The 20479-nt window shown below is 42.0% G+C and overlaps 1 protein-coding gene across 9 annotated transcripts in view; it reads right to left on the reverse strand.

The window, feature by feature from the left end:
- Positions 1 to 17397, reverse strand: part of SINHCAF (SIN3-HDAC complex associated factor) — a 42492-nt gene extending 25095 nt beyond the window's left edge. The window contains exon 1 of one of the 9 annotated variants that reach the window (XM_082352272.1): positions 3193 to 17397. Coding sequence is in view for 1 of the 9 variants with exons in the window: in XM_082352262.1 (XP_082208388.1) it covers positions 1306 to 1441 (136 nt within the window). In the remaining 8 variants the exon portion in view is untranslated. The other 8 variants (XM_082352263.1, XM_082352267.1, XM_082352266.1 and 5 more) reach the window with 8 other exon arrangements.
- Positions 17398 to 20479: the final 3082 nt, after the last annotated feature.

The raw sequence follows: 20479 nt of genomic DNA on the forward strand, positions 1-20479 counted from the left end.
CCCAAATACCAAAGAAGCATCCATGTGTCAAACCAGCATAATTTCTGAGCTATGCCTGGGGCCACATACCAAAAAAAAAAAAGTTAGCTTGAAAAGAAAAAATCTAAGAGGGGTAACAAGAAGGTCAACCCCAGTTCACAGGAACTATGAAGCAGCTAGCGGGGATCGCTAGCCATTACCTTGTGTCAACCCCTGAGCAGCTTCCTCCCCAGTCCCCACAGAAAATCTGCAAGAAAGGCCTAACTCCTACGTGCTAGCTTCTTCAAGGTCGTCCAAAGATAACGCCCGGAACATTGAGCCAAGCATACCTTTAGGGCCGAGGAAGATTCCCCCTTCCCCAAACCATTATATAAATACTTTAAATGCCATCGGGCTTTTCTCCAAGTCCACCAGAAATAAACTCCCAGAATTTAATTTAGATTCAGCAACTAATATACGTGTTCGGTTTTGCAACATAAATTATTAAAGGGCTTTTCAAGTCAGGCAAACTCCAGTTCAAAAACAGGTGCTTTCAGAGTACTTTTAATGACAAGGTCAAATTCATCTTTTTAATTACTAGGAGGAAAGGGGGTGTAGTTTTCTTAAGCTTCCTTAGGACAACGTGAGAGAGGAGTGCGGGGGGAAGGACGGCTGGGAAGAAACTGTCTCGCCCCAGGTTGATGTTTGACTAAACAGTAATTCCTGGTCTTCCGGGTGCCTGGAGTAATCGAACGTTAGAGCGAGAAAACAAAAACAAAGAAACCTAGTAGGGTCAGAGTTACGAGAACAAACTCTGCACCGCCCTACCACCCCCAAGAAGCCACCCCCCCCAACCAAACCAGCCCTCGCCCCAGCCGGCCCCCCTCCCACACGTAAACACACAAAGACGAGAGCTGCACGCACGATTCACCCACAGTCCTCACTTCCCTTTGTAGGACAACCGGAGCCCCGAACTTCCCCGCGGTGGTTTTTCGGGTGTCGTCGGGGCTGGGCCCCCTGCACTTGCGGGCCGCGGCTCGGCTGTGGGGGAGGGGTGCTCGCCGCGCTCGCCGGTTTCCCCGAAAGCAGCAAAATGCCTCCCCGTCCCGCCCCGGTTCTCAGCGGTCGCCCCAAGCTGCGCTTCCCCACCCTCCCCGGGCACGCGGCGACGGCCGAGACAGAAGCAACCAGGCAGCAAAGAGAACCGCTCCCTGGCGGATCAGTGGGTAAACACAGCAACTGGGGTCGGAAGGAAAGTTCCCGCAGAGAGCTGCCTGCCGGGGCGGGGCGGGGGCGGCGGCGGCGGCGGCGGGAGGGAAGCGCGTCTCTCGCCGCCGCCTCCCTCACCTGCGCCGGAACAACGGGCCCCGCGCCCGCCCGCCCACCCGGCCGGTCCGGCGCCTCCCGCAGGCCGCGCCTCCCGCACGCTGCGCTGCCGGGGCTTGTTCCTCCTCATGGCTTTGCCCTGACGTAATTCAAACATGGCAACAGTTCGACTTCAAAGGCGGATCCACAGACCTCCCAGACGCAGGCTTCGGCCCCGGGGAGCGGGCCGAGCCCTCGCGGCCGCGCTCTCCCGGGCCCTCGGCCGTCGCGGCACCCGGCGCCGGGGCTCCAGCGCCGGGCCCCGACTGCCGCCCCTCGGCCGCCCGCCGCGCGGTAGCACGCCGCCTTCCCCGCGCACCGGCACCGCACCGCGCACAAGTAGCGCCGCCAAAGTTTCCCCGCGAGGGCCCGAGGGACAAAAAGCCCCTCCCGAAACTCGTCCGAACTTCGGGGGGGCCCAGCCCGCCCGGCGGCCGCCCCGAGCGCCGGCCGGGCCCGCACCGGCACATGCAGCTCTTTGTTTTCTGTCCAGCCGGGCGCTGCCTACGTGCAGCCTCAGGGACGTGGGATTGTTTCTCAGGGGGAGACACTTAACGACCGCCCAGGGGAAGGGTCCGGACCCCGCGCCCCGGGACTCCGGGGCTAGTCCCGGCGTCCTCCCCTAGCAGCAGGCCCATTTAATCGAAGTTTTGCAATGTCCTTGATAAGAAACGCCCGGATTCCCCGCCCCGCACCGGCCGAGAGTTGGCGACTTTCACTCTGCTTTTTAAACTGGCAAGACGCCATCATCAGCAAGTCACATTGTCCTGCCGGCCGGCCCCGACAGCGCCCGCATCTCCCGGCTGACCGCGAGCCGGACGCTCAGCCGGACCCCCGACCAAACCCGGGTCGCAGCCCCAGCACGTGGTCTGTCACGCTCGGCACAAAAAGCAGTGCCCTCCGGAGTTCCCGCACTCCTCCGGCTCAGTCAACGCCGCTGCCTCCATCCCGGAGTCAACTCGGCTCCGACTGGCCATCTTAAGCCGCGCACGGTCGCCCTAGAGAGCGCCGCGGCGCCCACATCTACGCTACAGGTGAATAAATTGCGAACCAAAGTTGAGGCTCCACAGACACCCCGGACGCCCGTGCTGACTGGGCGCGGCCCGGGGAGAGGCGTCTGCTAGCCGGGCCGCTTCCGAGCAGCCGCGTGTTGCTCATTGTCGCATCCGCATCCCTCCGGAGTTGGGCGGACAACGCCACCCGCGTGCACTCGGGCCACGCCGGCACCGACCCGAAAGGCCGATTTAAACGCCCTCCGCACGCCAGCTCGCAAGTAGGCGGCAACTTAGTTTTCGAGCGAGGGGCGTTCATTGTCCACCCTCATCACAACACGCGCGGGGGCCGCAAGAAACTAAAGCACGAGGTCCAACAACGGCGGCCGGCCACTCCCGGGCGCGCGCCCACGCGGGTGCACCGACCCGGGGTCCCTCCGCAATCGCCAGCAACTCCTTTTCGCTCGGGCCTTTCAGCCACCGAACTCCTTGTCGCCAGCGAACACTGCGGCTGAGAAAAGTCATTGTCACCTTCAACGTGGATCCCTCACCTCCGGCGATTCCTCACTCCTTTCCAGGCTTCACTCACTTCCCCCACCTCAAGACTTTCGGTTTGCCTCAGATACCCTCCCCAATTGAAAAGGACACACTAAACATGCAGATACAAAAGAATCTGAGGTCTGAAGATCACGAAAACAGCGCTCCCAGCAATGCCATCTCCAAGACAAAACTTCCTGTGTGTATATAAATGTGTGCGTGTGTGTCTGTGGAAGGAAGGGGGAGGTGGTGAGGTGAGGTGAAAAGAGAAAAAAAGCCACTCTTAAATCAATGCCTCGTGAGACAGTTTTGCACCACAGCAATGTTTCGAGTCACTCACCTGCCAAAAGCAGACGTTCCACGCGCAATAACGTTCCCGAGGTGCGGAGTGCACGCCAAGCCAAGCCCACCTCCAAACGCTCCCTCCTTCTCAACTGCCTTGTCTAGAAAGATTGTCTCCTGCAGTTCTGCAGTTGCTACCGCTGGCGCGGAAGGTGTAGATTCCGCTTTCCCTCTGCGCACGCGCGGCTCCTGGTACAAAATTCTCCTGAATCGAACTTATTTGCATACGGGCGCGCGCGCGTCGATGGCTGGGAGGGGAGAAGGCCCGGCGGGCGCGCGCGCTCCCGAGGCCTCTATTGTCCTTTTAAGGGGAGAAGCGCCGCGGCGCGGGAAACGAGGCGGCCAGAGAGAAACGGGGGCGGGGACTGCTTACTACAGCTGACGTCACGTAAACAAACGCCCCCTGGCTGGAGGCGGCGGCCAAGGGGGAGTGGCGGGATGGGAAAGGCGGAAAGGTTAGCAACCCAGGGAGAACACTAGACTGCGTGAAGTGCTTTCCGCTCTGAAGCTCTTCAGGCGCGCCGTTTCGCGTTGAAAAATAGTTTTGAAAATTGTTTTTGCAAAATGCTCACACCTGTGCCCGGTTTCTGGCCTGAAGTGACGGGGAGGTGGTCTTGCAAGCATCCACACTGAGTTTATACGTTTCCCACATTTGCTAAATTTTGTTTGAAAATGGGTTTTTGAATCTTTTTTCTTTTTTAGTTTTCTGGGGCCAGAAGAGGTTTGTCTTTATTGCAGTTTTAATGAGTCTTTTAGTAAAGTCCCATTTTGACACTCTATCCATTCACTAACTCCTGTCTGCCCTCCTCAAACAGTAACCCAACCCTTTACAATCCAATTTTCTTCTCCACTTCGGCCTTAAGATTTCAAGCCTGAGTTGAACGGTTGTTGATTTCCGTGGGAACAGTGTCGCTTTCCTAAAAGACTAGTTAGTGGAAAGCCAGTGATCTAGGGACTTGCATACCATCTCCAGCTTCTGGTAAAGTGTGTGTTCCACTCACCCAGAAATAATACTACCAATTGATGGTGTTGGGAATTGAAAAAGTAGCCATGCTTCTTGCCTCAGGAGGGGAAAAAAACTGAAAAAGTGAAATAAATCTTCTCAAATTAGTAAGTGAAAAATGACTGTGATACACCTTTATTCCCAGACACATCTAACACCAACAGGCTGAGACCCTGACTTAATGATAGAGGGACATAGGGAGAGAGGAAGGATGTTTTTCCCAGAAACTTGATATTGGTCCCAGGATACAAAAGTGTGGACATCAACCATAAAACTTAATCATCTTCTGACAAGTTTCACTGCTTTCACTGTAGTGTCAACAATATGGATTTAAATAGATACTTCTGAAATGCTAATTTAATAGGACAGCCAATTCCTAGTACATACAAGACAAATCCACTTCTGAATTCAACTAATGCTTCTTTTTTTCTTTAAGCTCTGTAGCATACTATTTCTGTAACTGTATATGAAAATGATATATTAAATACCTGCAAAGGAGAAAAAAACTGACACCTCTCACTAAAATGTGAGCTCCCTAAGGGCAAGAATTTAATGTTGTATTCATTTTTGTACTCTAGTGCCTAAAACAGTGCACAGAACATAATAAACTCTGACTAATTGCTTGTAAGTAATAAATCAGTGGACATTTTCAACTTTATTATAGACTTATCTCACATAAAAACAGTTTTAGTTTAGAATTTTTGTGTTCAACCTAAAATGAGTTTGGAAGTTACAGTGATCACCTTGATTGATATAATGCCTGTCCTTAGCATAAGTAAAGCAGAATAGGCTTAATAACCATTTCTGGGCTTTGGTGGCAAAATGGACTCAGCATAAACTTCTACCTTCTTTTTGAAGAGGATTTTTTAAGTTTGGCCCTGGTTGTCTCAAGTACTTATATGGTTTATGACAGATACTCCAAAAATAACTTCACATTAGTATATGCTTCGGAAAGTATGGAAATTGCAAGTATAGTAATATTTTTCAAACTTCAATTATTGCTTATAGGATATATCTATATATTTAATATAAATATAAAATATATATTTATATAAAATATAAATATGCACCTTGAATGCCTTTTCTCTTGAAAGTTTATGTAAAGAATATATATTGTAAGCCATTGTTTTATAATAACTTTAAACAGAGTATAATATAAAAATATTGAATCACTATCTTATACACCTGACATTAATATATTGTAAATCAACTATACCTCAATACCAAAAAAAAAGAATATATATTGTAATCCAGGGATGAAATAGGTCCAAATGTGCAAAGAATGCAGGAATTACAGTATTTTGGATATACTATGCTACTGAGCTAATACCATACAGTAAGACTTCCTCTACTCTCAAAGTAGGGGTCAAGAAGCAATCTGGGTAATTTTTGTAGGAAAGGTAGCAACAAAATCCTTAAAGAGAAATTTGAGTTCTTTAGAGTCTTAAAAAAAAAAAAAAGCACCTGCTATTTTTGAACAACCAGGTGCATTCCACAGGTTCTTTTGTTCATTTCATTGCTTGAGCGTGTTGTTATATCTGGCTCTATCCAGGGCCAATAGCTTCATTTATGAGCTACTTTAAAATACTATTTCCTGAATAGCCTAAGTGACTTTTTCATAAGGAAGGAAGGAGGGAAATAGGAAGGAAGGAAGGGAGGGAGGAAGGAAGGAAGGGAGGGAGGGAGGAAGGAAGGGAGGAAGGAATTTATAATATGTAAATTTGGATTATAGGAGATTGAATTACACCATGTTAGGAAAATATTTGAGTATTTTTAATGACTATAGTGCTATTTTGAAGTCATACTGAGTTATCAAAAATATTGAAATTGGGACTTCCCTGGTGGCGCAGTGGTTAAGAATCGGCCTGCCAATGCAGGGCACACGGGTTCGAGCCCTGGTCCGGGAAGATCCCACATGCCACGGAGCAACTAAGCCCGTGCGCCACAACTACTGAGCCTGCGCTCTAGAGCCCACGTGCCACGATTACTGAAGCCCGTGGGCCTAGAGCCTGTGCTCCGCAACAAGAGAAGCTACCGCAATAAGAAGCCTGCGCACCGCAACGAAGAGTAGCCCCCCGCTCGCTGCAACTGGAGAAAGCCCCCGCGCAGCAATGAAGACCCAACACAGCCAAAAATAAATAAATAAAATAAATAAATTTAAAAAAAAAAAAATATATATATATATATTGAAATAGAAAATGTAGTAAAAATTGAAATTGAAAATAAGTTACCAGGTACTCTGGTTAAGCCAACTACCTCGCTTATAATTTGTTGTCCCCGCTGTAGAATTATGCTTATTGCTCAAATGTTTTCGTTCATTTAGCAAACATTTAATGATCATAACTGCCAGATAGTAAAACCATTTCAGAAGTAGGAAGGCTCAAGCCCCTCTTACCTCACCTAATTTATTTCTATATAATTCTATTTTACTTGCTACTTTTTCTTCTGTAGCTTTTGTTGTCTTCTTTTGAGGATTAACTATTGTCAGCAATTTTACAATTTATTATAATCTTGGAATGGAGGGAAAATTATATATAAAGGACTGAAAAGGACAATTCGTGCTTGGTAATGAAGGATATTATCAGCAATTTAGTAAGGTTTGTAATGACAACTCAAGCTAATGATTGTTTTTTAAATGAAGGCTGATACCCTCATCAGAGACTGGTACAAACCACATCAAAACATTTTTGTTGAGCCCAGGAAAGAGCTGATTATTATTAGTAAACATTGGGTTTGGTTCCTTAGCAGGTAATAGCTATAAGACTAAACGTTTTCCTCACGCCTAAACAAGCACAATATTTTGTTACTTATTTGTTTAAATCCTTTTGAAATTCAACTAGCAAGTGGTCAGAGCAAGTCAGATAATTTTAAACTATAAGTATAGAATTGGTTATGTGATCTAAGCAATCCTCCAGCAACTGTTGACAGCTGCCAGAAAAAGGTATCTATTACTTAATCAAAATTAACTTTTCAAATTTCTGAACTTAAAGACTTAAAGAATTGTCACAAATTTACTCTTAGAAAGAGCAACCTCTGAATTTATAGAAATTTTAAGTCTTATGACATTTGAATAGCATAATTTAAAAAATAAAATTACCGGTAACAAAAGTAATTTTATTTTAAGAAGGACATTGACAAACTAGAATGAGTTCACAGGAGAGGTAATCAGGATGATGAAAGAGTCTGGAAACCACAGCATAAATGCAATAATTGAAGGAAGGGCTATGTTTTGATTGAGCAAGAGAACAATCTTTGACTATCTGAAGGACCATCATTAGAAAAGCCAGGGACTTCCCTGGTGGCACAGTGGTTGAGAATCTGCCTGTCAATGCAGGGGACACAGGTTCGAGCCCTGGTCAGGGAAGATCCCACATGCCGCAGAGCAAGTAAGCCTGTGCGGCACACAACTACTGAGTCTGTGCTCTAGAGCCCGAGAGCCACAACTACTGAGTCGGTGTGCCACAACTACTGAAGCCCGCGCATACTGAAGCCCGCGCGCCTAGAGCTGGTGCTCCACAACAAGACAAGCCACCGCAATGAGACGTATCGAAGAGTAGCCCCCACTCACCGAAATTAGAGAAAGCTCACGAGCAGCAACGAAGACCCAGCGCAGCCAAAGAAAAAGGAAAAGAAAAGCCAATGGGCTTATTTTTTTACACTTAGAAACCAAATTAGTCTTGAAAATCCCAAGAATGTCTTGCTAAATATCAGAAATATTTCTAAACATATGAATAGTCCAAGGATGGGTGAGGATACTTCAGAAGGCAACTCCCCATCATTAATGATGGTATTCACAAAAATAAAACTAAGACTTTTATTTCAATGAGTTACATTATTTACAATAGAAACCTTTCTATCTGTAAACTCCTATTGAATTCTGTGAATCTATCAGTAAGATTCCATGGGATAAATGAGTGGTATCAACAGTAGGAGCCTTAAGTAAACTTCCCTGGTGGTCCAGTAGATAAGACTCCGAGCTCCCAATGCAGGGAGCCCAGGTTGAATCCCTGGTTGGGGAACTAGATCCCGCATGCATGCCGCAACTAAGAGTCCACATGCCGCGACTAAAGATCCTTCATGCTGCAACGAAGTTCCCACGTGCCACAACTAAGACCCGGCACAGCCAAAATAAATAAATAAATATTAAAAACAAAAAACAATAGGAGCCTTAAGTTCAGGAAAGGGATTTGTCTATCACTGTGGCTGGAGAGGTTAGGAATGTTGTTTTGGAGAGTATGAGATTTGAGTTTGGACATGAATTTATTCATTCATTCATTCAACAAATACTTATTGAGTATCTACTAATTGCCAGGCTCTAACAATAAAATGAGGAGCAATGCAGAAACAATTTCTCATGGAATGCAGTAGGCAGGCATTCCAAATAACCAAACAAATATAATTACAAACTATGAGAAATAAAAGGGAAAAAGTACTGTGAGCCTAACCATGTATAGCAAGGGGATCTGATGTAATCTGGAGGTAAGAGAAAGCATCTTTGAAGAGGTGAAGTTGAATTATCAGCAGGATTATATGAAGGATTGGAGGGGGAAAAGAATGTTGAACCAATGGCAACTTCAGGAACAAAGTTCTTAGAGACAGCCAGGTACTTGGGGTGGTGGGCAAAGACATGACTAGAAGTATCATGACTTTGAATAAAAGTCACACATGAATCTTGTTCAAGTGAAAAGATCATGTCAGGTATTGGAATCTAAGAGAAATCAGAATGTAAGCCCTCTGGATTTGGTACCTACACTGAGTTGGAAGTAGTTGCACCACAAAAGTGCAGAGACTCTAGAGACAAACCCCTATGATTAGATTACAGTTGGTATAATCAATATATATTTCTTCTGCAAAAATTTATTTTTCTAAATGTCAATAAGAAATTGATCCCCCATCCATACAACCCACTTCCTGGAAGAACCCTTGTTCTAATTATTCAAATCATTACTGAAGGCAAGCATAGTACATCACCAACAGATAAACAAGTGAAGAAGCAGACACAATACAGAAAAGTAAAAGAAACCTGCTGGGTTGCCATTTCTAAGAACTTTGGGAATAAAATATCTAGGAATCTAGAAAAATTTAATATTTTGCTCACAGTTAATTTTTTAAACTTTTTAAATATATATTTTGAAGAATTTGAATTTTTGTACTTGAATTTTAAAAAATAGAATGCAATCTCATAGCTTAGGTCAACAAATAAGAGATATTGGTTTCAAGGTTTCAGATGATATAAGCATTAATAGTTTATCTAGATATATTGTTAATTTGGCAGTGCTTTAGTGTTCCAGAAATGGAAATACAAGGCAGAGCAGTTGAAACAGAAGTAATCAATGTACCATATTGCATCTGTGGCAATGGTTAGAGAAGATGGTATCAGAGGAGAGTAAAACATTGCATACTGTTTTGCTAGCAGGCAAGGTCTAGTATATGAATATAATTTAAATTTCTTTACAGGAATAGAATTAAAACATATCCTCAGGCTTGTTGAAAATAGGGAAGGCTGTTAGTACGCAGTTGTTGACAACTAAAACACTACTGTAATGCCAATAATGTAATCTATACTTAGATTAATAATTTACAAAATAAGACTTTGTGGAAGGGAATCCCAGATCTTTGAAACTACTACTGAAAAAATGCATTCTTTAAAATTTTACCTCTGACACTTCTTCAAAGCAGAACAGTTGCCAGTCGCACTAGAATAAATTTCATATTTTTAAAATAAATTTATTTATTTTTATTTATTTATTTTTGGCTGCGTTGGGTCTTCGTTGCTGTGCGCAGGCTTTCTCTAGTTCCGGCGAGCAGAGGCTACTCTTCGTTGCATTGCAAGGGCTTCTCATTGCGGTGGCTTCTCTTGTTGTGGAGCACGGGCTCTAGGTGCACAAGCTTCAGTAGTTGTGGCATGCAGGCTCAGTAGTTGTGGCTCGTGGGCTCAGTAGTTGTGGCTCACAGGCTTAGTTGCTCCATGGCATGTAGGATCTTCCCGGATCAGGGCTCGAACCCATGTACCCTGCATTGGCAGGCGAATTCTTAACCACTGCGCCACCAGGGAAGCCTCCATATTTTAAATAATTAGGTATTTTTGTCCAAATTCTTGATTTGGAAAACTGAATATAAACAAAACATATTCCTGTTAACTTTTACCATAATTGATGCAATATAATCAAAAGATAAAATTTATAAACTTTTCCCTATTTTTGTCATATCATGAATATTATTTTTAAAAAATGTTGCAATTAAATGTTGGAATTTAAAACATATATCAAATAATTTTTTAATCCTGGAGCGAGGGAACTCAAAAGACTTGAAAGATTAATAAATTTAACTACATAAAAGTTAAAAATTTGTACATAGGTAAAAATATGATAGTATCAATGAAAAAAAGTCAAACTGAAAAAATCTTGCAGAATAAAGATAATTTCTTAATAGAGTAAGAATATAAAAAAGTTAATTCACCCAAAAATATATAAATGGAAATAAACATGTGGAAAGATGCCAAACTTTAGTCATACTTATAATAAGATTTTTATTTATAAATTTTATAACTTTATTAATAATTTTAATGTAAGGAAAATCAACCACTTTTATCTAGATTTGATTATAAATAAATTTGTTTGATAATATCCAGGGTTGATGAACATGTAGGAAAACAGAAACTCTCATATTCTTTTATTGGGAGTATAAATTATTCATTCCATTAAGATACCAATTTAACATTATCTATTGAAATGTGAAAATTTTGTTTGGTTCCACTCTGAGAATTTCCCCTAAGATATATTTATACAGAGCACACAGGTCCGTCCAAAGATACTCATTCCAGCATTATTCATAATGGAAATAATGCAAATGATCATCAATAGGTAACTGATTGAAGAAAAGATGAAACATAACATAAAATGGAATCTTATGCTGCTATTTCAAAGAATGGGGCTGCTTTATATATACTAATATCGGAAGATATTAGCACTCTAAAGTGGATAAAAAGCAGTTTCCTGAACAGTAGGTAAATTATGATTTCATTTGAGGGGCAAAAAGGAATATATATATAATGTGGTTGTATGTGCATAAAAAGTGATTTTAAGTAGACATACCACAGTGTTAATCACAGTTATCTCTGAGGAAGATAGAATTGAGAAAGAAAGTGGGAGGAGTAATTTTTATTTTATACAATTTTTTCCTCTTCGAGCTTTTATGAACATCAATTACTTCTAAAATATTTTAAGGTAGAAAGACACCTATTAAAACGCATGTAGCCCATTAAGAATACGAGCAACATTACAAAAGAAAAAGTATCTGTATTAGTTTTTGTTTGTTTGTTTTTAATTTATTTATTTACTTTTGGCTGTGTTGGGTCTTCGTTTCTGTGCGAGGGCTTTCTCCAGTTGTGGCGAGCGGGGGCCACTCCTCATCGCGGTGCGCGGGCCTCTCGCTATTGCGGCCTCTCTTGTTGCAGAGCACAGGCTCCAGACGCACAGGCTCAGTAGTTGTGGCCCACGGGCCCAGCCGCTCCGTGGCATGTGGGATCCTCCCAGACCAGGGCTCGAACCCGTGTCCCCTGCATTGGCAGGCGGACTCTCAACCACTGCACCACCAGGGAAGTCCTGTATTAATGAATTAATTACTAAGGTAACTGTTAGCTTCTTGAACCAAAGATCCATATCTGGTTTGGCTTCAAAGGTTCCAAAAATGTTTTGTATGGTACGTGTATATAAATAGCCATAAAACCATGCAGCCCATAAAAGCTATTCTTTCTTTCTTCTACCTAGAATTACTTTCCCTCTCATCTCTGAATGTTTAAATCTTATCCATCCTTCAAGCCCTGACTCAAATGCCAGCTCAGGTTCAGACATAATTATCATTTATTGATTGTCAGCTCTAGATCTAGCATTACTCTCTGTGCTTCCACGTGTTTTTATCTCTCTTCATTGTTTAAAGTCTTCACAATAATTCTGTGAGTGAGTCTTTCTCACAGTTATGAGGCTTATTCAGTGCCTCATGTGTCATGGTAAGAGGTGGAGGTGAAAGAGGAAACCACGTCTCTCAGGTCCAAATTCTGGATTCATTCCACTTTAGTCCTCCATGGACTTGGCCCTGATTCCTCAAACAGCAAGTACTATTTTCCTCCTCTGAACTCTTCTAGCACTTTGTCAGTCTATCTTAAGGCACACATCAATTTCTGCTTTATATTTCAGTTACTCTGTCTCTATATGACAATGAGAGCTAAATCTAATAGTTTCAACCTGTGGAGGGCATGAAAATCACCAATGAACTTTTTTTTTTCAATTTTTTTTAATGTGCTAAAATACACATAACAAAATTTATTATCTTAACCATTTTAAATATACAGTTCAGTGGTATTAAATACATTCATAATGTGCAACCATCACCACCATCCATCTCCATGACTCTTTTCATCTTGTAAAAGTGAAAGCATAGTAAAACTATACCCATTAAACAGTAACGCTCCATTCTTCCTTCCCCACAGCTCCTGGCAACCACCATTCTATATACTTCCTGTCTATGATTTTGACTACCGTAAGTATCTCATATAAGTGGAATCATTCAGTATTTGTCTTTTTGTGACTGGCTTATTTCACTTAGCATAATGTCCTTAAGGTTCATTCACGTTGTAGCATGTGTCAGAATATTCTTCTTTTTAAGGCTGAATGATATTCCATTATACATATATACCACATGTTGCTTATCCATTCATCCATCAGTGGACACTTGGGTTGCTTCCATTTTTTTTTTTTTTTTTTTGCTTCCATGTTTTAGCAATTGTGAATCATGCTGCCATGAACATGTACATACAAATATCTCTTCAAGACCCTCTTTTCAATTCTTTTGGGTATATATCCAGAAGTAGAATTGTTGAATGATATGGTAATTCTATTTTTAATTTCTTTTAGAAAACACCACACTGTTTTCCACAGGAGTTACACCATTTTGCATCCCCACCAACAGTGCACAAGGGTTCTCCACATCCTCACCAACAATTGTTATTTTCTGCCTTTTTGATAGTAGCTATCCTAACATGTATGAGGTGGGATCTCATTGTAGTTTTGATTTGCATTTCCCTGAAGATTGGTGATGCTGAGCATCTTTTCATATGCTTATTGGCCATTTGTATATCTTTTTTAAAAAAATAAATTTATTTATTTTATTTATTTATTTTTGGCTGCGTTGGGTCTTCATTGCTGTACGCGGGCTTTCTCTAGTTGTGGCGAGCGGGGTCTTCTCTTGTTGCAGAGCACGGGCTCTAGGCGTGCAGGCTTCAGTAGTTGTGGCACGTGGGCTCCAGAGCGCAGGCTCAGTAGTTGTGGCGCACGGGCTTACTTGCTCCGCAGCATGTGGGATCTTCCTGGACCAGGGCTCGAGCCCGTGTCCCCTGCATTGGCAGGCGGATTCTTAACCACTGTGCCACCAGGGAAGCCCCATTTGTATATCTTCTTTGGAAAAATGTCTATTTAAGTTCTTTGCCCATTTTTGAATCAGGTTGTTTTGTTGTTGTTGAGTTTTAGTACTTCTCCTTATATACTGAATATTAATCCTTTATATATGGTATGCAAACATTTTCTCCCATTCTTTGGGTTGCCTTTTTACTTTGTTGATATTGTCTTTTGATGCAGAAAATGTTTTAATTTTTATGAAGTGCAATTTAGCTATTTTTTCTTTTGTTGCCTGTGCTTTTGATGTCCTATCTAAGAAGTCACTGCTAAATCCAGTGTCATGAAGCTTTTGCCCTGTGTTTCGTCTAAGAGGTTTTTTTGGTGGCCATTTTTGTTTAGGGGGCTGCATGCAGCTTGCAGGATCTTAGTTCCCCAGCCAGGTATTGAACCCAGGCCACGGCAGTGAAAGTGCCGAGTCCTAACCACTGGACCACCAGGGAATTCTCTCATCTAAGAGTTTTATAGTTTTAGGTATTACGTTTTAGATATTACAGTCTTTGATCCCTTTTGAGTTAATTTTTGTATATGGTGTTAAGTAAGTTCCAACTTCATTCTTTTGCTTGTGGAAAACTGTGGGTGCAGTTTTCCCAGCACCATTTGTTGCAAAGACTGTCCTTTCCCTGTTGAATCGTCTTGGCACTCTTGCCAAAAGTCATTTAACCATATATGCATGGGTTTATTTCTGGGCTCTCAGTTCTATTTCATTGGTCTATATGTCTCTCTTTATGCCAGTACCACACTGTTTTGACTACTGTAGTTTTTTTTTTTTTTTAATTTTATTTATTTATTTATTTATTTATGGCTGTGTTGGGTCTTCGTTTCTGTGCGAGGGCTTTCTCTAGTTGCGGCAAGTGGGGGCCACTCTTCATCGTGGTGCGCGGGCCTCTCACTATCGCGGCCTCTCTTGTTGCGGAGCACAGGCTCCAGACGCGCAGGCTCAGTAGTTGTGGCTCACGGGCCTAGTCACTCCGCAGCATGTGGGATCTTCCCAGGCCAGGGCTCAAACCCGTGTCCCCTGCACTGGCAGGCAGATTCTCAACCACTGCATCACCAGGGAAGCCCTGACTACTGTAGTTTTGTAGTAAGTTCTGAAATCAGGAAATATGAGTCCTCCAGCTTTGTTCTTTTTCAAGATTATTTGGCTATTCAGGATCCTTTATGATTTCACATAAATTTGGGGATGGGTTTTTCTACTTCAGAGAAAAACATCATTGGGATTTTTATAGGGATTGCATTGAATTTGTAGATCACTTTGGGTAGAACTGACATCTTAACAATATTAAGTCTTCCAATCCATAAACATGGGATACATTTCAATTTATTTATATCTTCTTTAATTTCTTTCAACAACGTTTTGCAGTTTTCATTGTACAAGTTTTCCTTCACTGGTTAATTCCTAAGTATTTTATTCTTTTTGATGCTATTGTAAATGGAATTATTTTCATAATTTCCTTTTCAGATTGTTTATTGTTAGTGTATAGAAATTCAGCTGATTTTTGTGGGTTAATTTTGTATCCTGCTACTTTGCTGAATTCATTTATTAGTACTAACAGTTCTTTTTGTGAAATCTTTAGGGTTTTCTTCATATAAGATCATATCATCTGTGATGATATTCGAGACATGCTACCCCATATTATGGCACCTTGATATGTTGGATATTTTAAGCTAAAGAAGTTTGAGAAATTGGCAGAAACAGGAAAATCATTTTGACCTTCCCCCCAACCCTTCTCCCCTGAAGCAAGTCATGTTGTTTCATCAAGTTTCATCTCACGTGAGAGATGCCCTGCCTTTACCCAGAGAAAAGGAGCATCCTTATCTCCAAAAATAAAGGGTCACCAAAGAAAGTCCAATCAAACAGGCCTTGATAAGTTTCCCTCAGTTTACTACCCTTCCCTCATATTCTGACCTATCATTTTTTTTAACAACTGTCTACACTTTTTCAAATCTGGCATAAAAATATTTAGGTTTTAACTGTTTCTTCAGGTCTTTATTTCCTTATGAAAGCTCTCATGTCATGTAAAACAAATAAATCTGTATGCTTTTCTCCTGTTAATCTGTCTTTGTCCATTTACTTTTCAGACGCAGCCAGGGATAAGAGTGTTCAGGAAAATCCTTTCCTTCCTTACATCTGCAAACAGATAATTTTACTTCTTCTTTTCCAATTTGGATGTCTTTTATTTAGTTTTCTTGCCTATTTGATCTGGATAGAACCTCCAGTGCTATGTTGAATGGAAGTGGCAAAAGTGGGCATTTTTGTGTTGTTCCTAATCTTAGAGAGAAAGCTTTCAGTCTTTCATCATTGAGTATGATGTTCACTGTGGGTTTTTTCACACATGGATTTTATTATGTTGAGGCAGTTTCCTCCTACTCCTAGTTTGTTGAGTGTTTTTAATCATACAAGAGTGTTGAATTTTACCAAATGCTTTTTCTGCATCAATTGAGATAATCATATAAGTGGGGATTTTTTTTGTTTTTTGGGGGGGTTTTTTTTTTGGTATGTTGAACCATTCTTGCATTCCAGGAATAAATCCCACTTGGTCATGGTATGTACTTTTAATATGCTACTGAATTTGTTTTGCTAGAATTTTGTTGAGAATTTTTGCATCAACATTCATAAGGAATGTTGGTCTGCAGTTTTCTTTTCTTTCAGTGTCTTTGTCTGATTTTGGTATCAACGGAAGTGTTAACTTTTAAAATGTATTAGGCCACAAACCAGTGGAATCAGAATTTCTGCAGTTGATGCCTGCATATTAAAAAAAAAAAAAAAAAAAAAAAAAAAACCTGCATAGGTCATTCTGATGCATACCAAGGGTCAAGGACTGCTAGGATCGTCCACACCTGATTTGTCTGTGAATTTCCATAGTGCCTTGTGAAAAGCCGTTGCCTAAGAATATTTGTTAAGCTACTCATAATCATTAATGATTTTTGTAAATTCAAATGTAGAATCAGAGATACCTCTATAGGAAGAAAAGTCCAAGTGATTGGGTGATACAAACACTGAGGATCAAGTGGCATAAGCTCTAGGGAGGTAGTGAACAATGAGGTTAAGAGGTAAAACAACTGGTGCACGAAGGTGTGCTCAAACACACCTTAAGTATTAACAAGGAAATAGCCATAAGGAGTAAGGAAAACAGGCTTCTTAGGTCTTTCCCTCAGGCTACATGCTGCCCTTTTATGATGGCTATGTTCTTTGTTTTCCTTTGAAAGGTATCCTTCTTTTATCCAGATCACACTTGCAAAAAAATGTTTATGCTATATTGGAAGAATAAAGAGTTTGCCTTCATTGCTCTCCTGGTCCCATGGATCTGTCTCTTGCTTCAACAGTATTTGGACAGAAAAGGCCCAGGGATGCCCTTTCTTCTAGCTTCCTATCACCCTCCAACCTCTTTTCCAGTCACAAGCTTCAGAATCAACCACTCAGCCATCCTCAACCTCTGGGACCAGCCAACAGTATGGAGCTTAGCTCCTTACTGCTGATCAACCATGAACTCCCAGATTCATCAGAAGTGTGAGTATCTCTTGAGAAAGCAAAACTTACACGGCGGCTGAGCCCTCTTCCAAGACAAGCAGAAGCACTCCCAAGATGAGTGGGGAAACCCAGGACGCTAGGAAAGCCACCATCTCATGAACCAGCCTTTTGGGATCTGCATGCCCTGGGTTCTGCCCATGCAGACCCCCATCTCTGTGACTTCCTGGAGAGCCCCTTCCTAGATGAAAACGTGAAACTCATCAAGAAACGGCCAAGACCTAACTACGCTCCACAGGCTGGAGGCCCCACACTGGGCTGGGCGAGGGTCTCTTCGAAAGGGCTTACCCTCAAGCACGTCTAGGAGCCTCCAGAACAGAGCCTGGTGGCCTTTGAGGAGCCCCTCTGGCATCCCCCTTGTGTCGGGCCTTTGGCCTGAAGACTCTTTCTGCAACCACTAGGCAACTTTTTTTTTTTTTTTTTTTTTTTTTTTTTTTAGGCAACTTTTTAAAAAAATTTTTATTTTATCGAAGTACAGTTGATTTACAATGTTGTGTTAATTTCTGATGTACAGCAAAGTGATTCAGTTATACATATACATACATTCTTTTTCATATTCTTTTCCATTATGATTTATCACAGGATACTGAATATAGTTCCCTATGCTATACAGTAGGACCTTGTTTTTTACCCATTCTACATATAATAGTTTGCATCTGCTAATCCCAAACTTCTAATCCATCCCTCCCCCACCTCCCCTCCCCCTTGGCAACCACAAGTCTGTTCTCCATGTCTGTAAGTCTGTTTCTTTTTCATAGATAAGTTCATTTGTGTCATATTTTAGATTTTACGTATGTGATATCATATGGTATTTGTCTTTTTCTTTCTGACTTACTTCACTTAGTATGATAATCTCTAGGTCCATCCATGTTGCTGCAAATGGCATTATTTCATTCTTTTTAATGGCTGAGTAGTATTCCATTGTATATATGTACCACATCTTCTTTAGCCATTCATCTGTTGATGGACATTTAGGTTCTCTCCATGTCTTGGCTATTATAAATAGTGCTGTTGTGAATATTTGGGTGCATGTATCTTTTCGAGTTATAGTTTTGTCTGGATATATGCCCAGGAGTGGGATTGCTGGATCACATGGCAACTCTATTTTTAATTTTTTGAGGAACCTTCATACTGTTTTCCATAGTGGCTGCACCAATTTACATTCCTAGCAACAGTGTGGGAGGGTTCCCTTTTCTCCACACCCTCTCAGCATTTGTTATTTGTAGATTTTTAAATGATGGCCATTCTGACCTGTGTGAGGTGGTACCTCACTGTAGTCTTGATTTGCATTTCTCTAATAATTAGCGATGTTGAGCGTCTTTTCATGTGCACTAGGCAGCTTTTTAACCACCCTGGAGCCCTCTCCCAAGCAGTGGGCCAAGTGGAAATAATAAATATTCTTACAGAAAAAAACGTTTTCCTTGACTCTCCCAAATTCCCTTGAAATTGTAAGAAAGCAAAAGAGGACTAGATCATTCTGGTAGTGCTTTGAAAAAAGATGAATTTATCTGGGACGGGGAAGGGGACTTAAAGTTACCACAGCAAGAATGTGGTTGAACAGGACTGCCTACATATGCCGTGCAAAATATGGTGTTCCTTACCTAAGGAATCATCTATTAAGGCAGCCAAATTTTGTTGATATCTCTGCCTGTTAGCTGGATACTTTTACAATAACAAAAAAAAAATTGTGTGTATGTGTAATATTAACTGACACTTCACTCCTCTCAATGTTTTATATTAACTCTCAGTATAAGAATTTAGAAATCTTGTTGGAATTTGTTGTAATTAGATTTTACCTGAAATGGACTTCTCTTATTATGTAGGAATGATAGAGCTAACCCACAAGTAGTAGAGTATAAACTTGAGTTGTTTTTCATAATATTCACAATAATAATCGTTAATTAATATCTTTATGAACATTTGCTATTTGGTAAGGATGCACAATGTTATAAAATATACTTCCTATCCTTAATGGGCTTCCAGCCTCACAAGGGAGACATAACAGTTACATAAAAAGTAATTACCCAAATACTCAAAATAATACAAGCTCTGTATTAAATAAAGCATACTCCCCATTACTACTGTATGAGTTCACATGGTCTGTGCCCTTACGGAGCTTGTAAGGATCCCAGATAGGTAAATAGATAATTTCAGCATAACATGATAAAGTATGCACAAGGTACTAAGGAAAAACAAAGTTGGAATATTTAGCACAGCCTGGTGTTCAGAGAAGGCTTGGAGAAAATGCTGCTTGAGTGGATCTGGAAGGATGAATCTGAGGTTGACAGGTGAACAAACATGGGCAGGGCTTCCCAAGTTGCAGTAACAGCATAAACAAAAGCTCTTAAGTGGGAAAATGCATGCCATATTGAAGGAACATGCAGAATTATTACAGTGTCAAGTGCATGATTGGGATTAATGGGGGATAAGTTTGGTCAGGTCATGAAGGGCCCGTGAGCCATGTTAATAAAGAGCTTGGACTTAAGCTGTAAGAAATGGGAGCCATTAAAAGCATTTAAGCAGGGGAATGACATAATTAGATTCATGTTTTAATTTTTTATTTATTTTATTTTATTATTTTTAAAATTAATTTAATTTATTTTTGGTTGCGTTGGGTCTTCAGTTGCTGCACGCAGGCTTTCCCTAGTTGCGGCGAGCGGGGGCTACTCTTCATTGCAGTGCACTGGCTTCTCACTGCGGTGGCTTCTCTTGTTGCGGAGCACGGGCTCTAGGCTCGCGGGCTTCAGTAGTTGTGGTGCACGGGCTTAGTTGCTCCTTGGCATGTGGGATCTTCCTGGACCAGGGCTCGAACCCGTGTCTCCTGCATTAGCAGGCGGATTCTTAAACACTGCGCCACGAGGGAAGCCCCAGATTCATGTTTTTAAATATCTAATTCTAGGTGCAGTGTGGACGGATTAAAAGGGAATCAGACTGGAGGCAGGCTGATCACTTAAGATTATAGTGCTATAGTTTAGGCAATATATCATTAAGGGTGAGGCTTCCCTGGTGGCGCAGTGGTTGAGAATCCGCCTGCCAGTGCAGGGAACACGGGCCCTAGCCCTGGTCGGGGAAGATCCCACATGCCGCGGAGCAACTAAGCCCATGATCCACAACTACTGAGCCTGTGTGCCACCACTACTGCAGCTCATGTGCCTAGAGCCTGTGCTCTGCAACAAAGAGAAACCACCACAATGAGAAGCCCGCACACCGTAACAAAGAGTAGCCCCCGCTCGCCACAACTAGAGAAAGCCTGCGCACAGCAATGAAGACCCAACGCAGCCAAAAAACATTTTTTTTAACTTAA

The sequence above is a fragment of the Balaenoptera borealis genome, assembly GCF_965194805.1.
Source record: "Balaenoptera borealis genome assembly, chromosome: 13".
Taxonomy (NCBI): domain Eukaryota; kingdom Metazoa; phylum Chordata; class Mammalia; order Artiodactyla; family Balaenopteridae; genus Balaenoptera; species Balaenoptera borealis.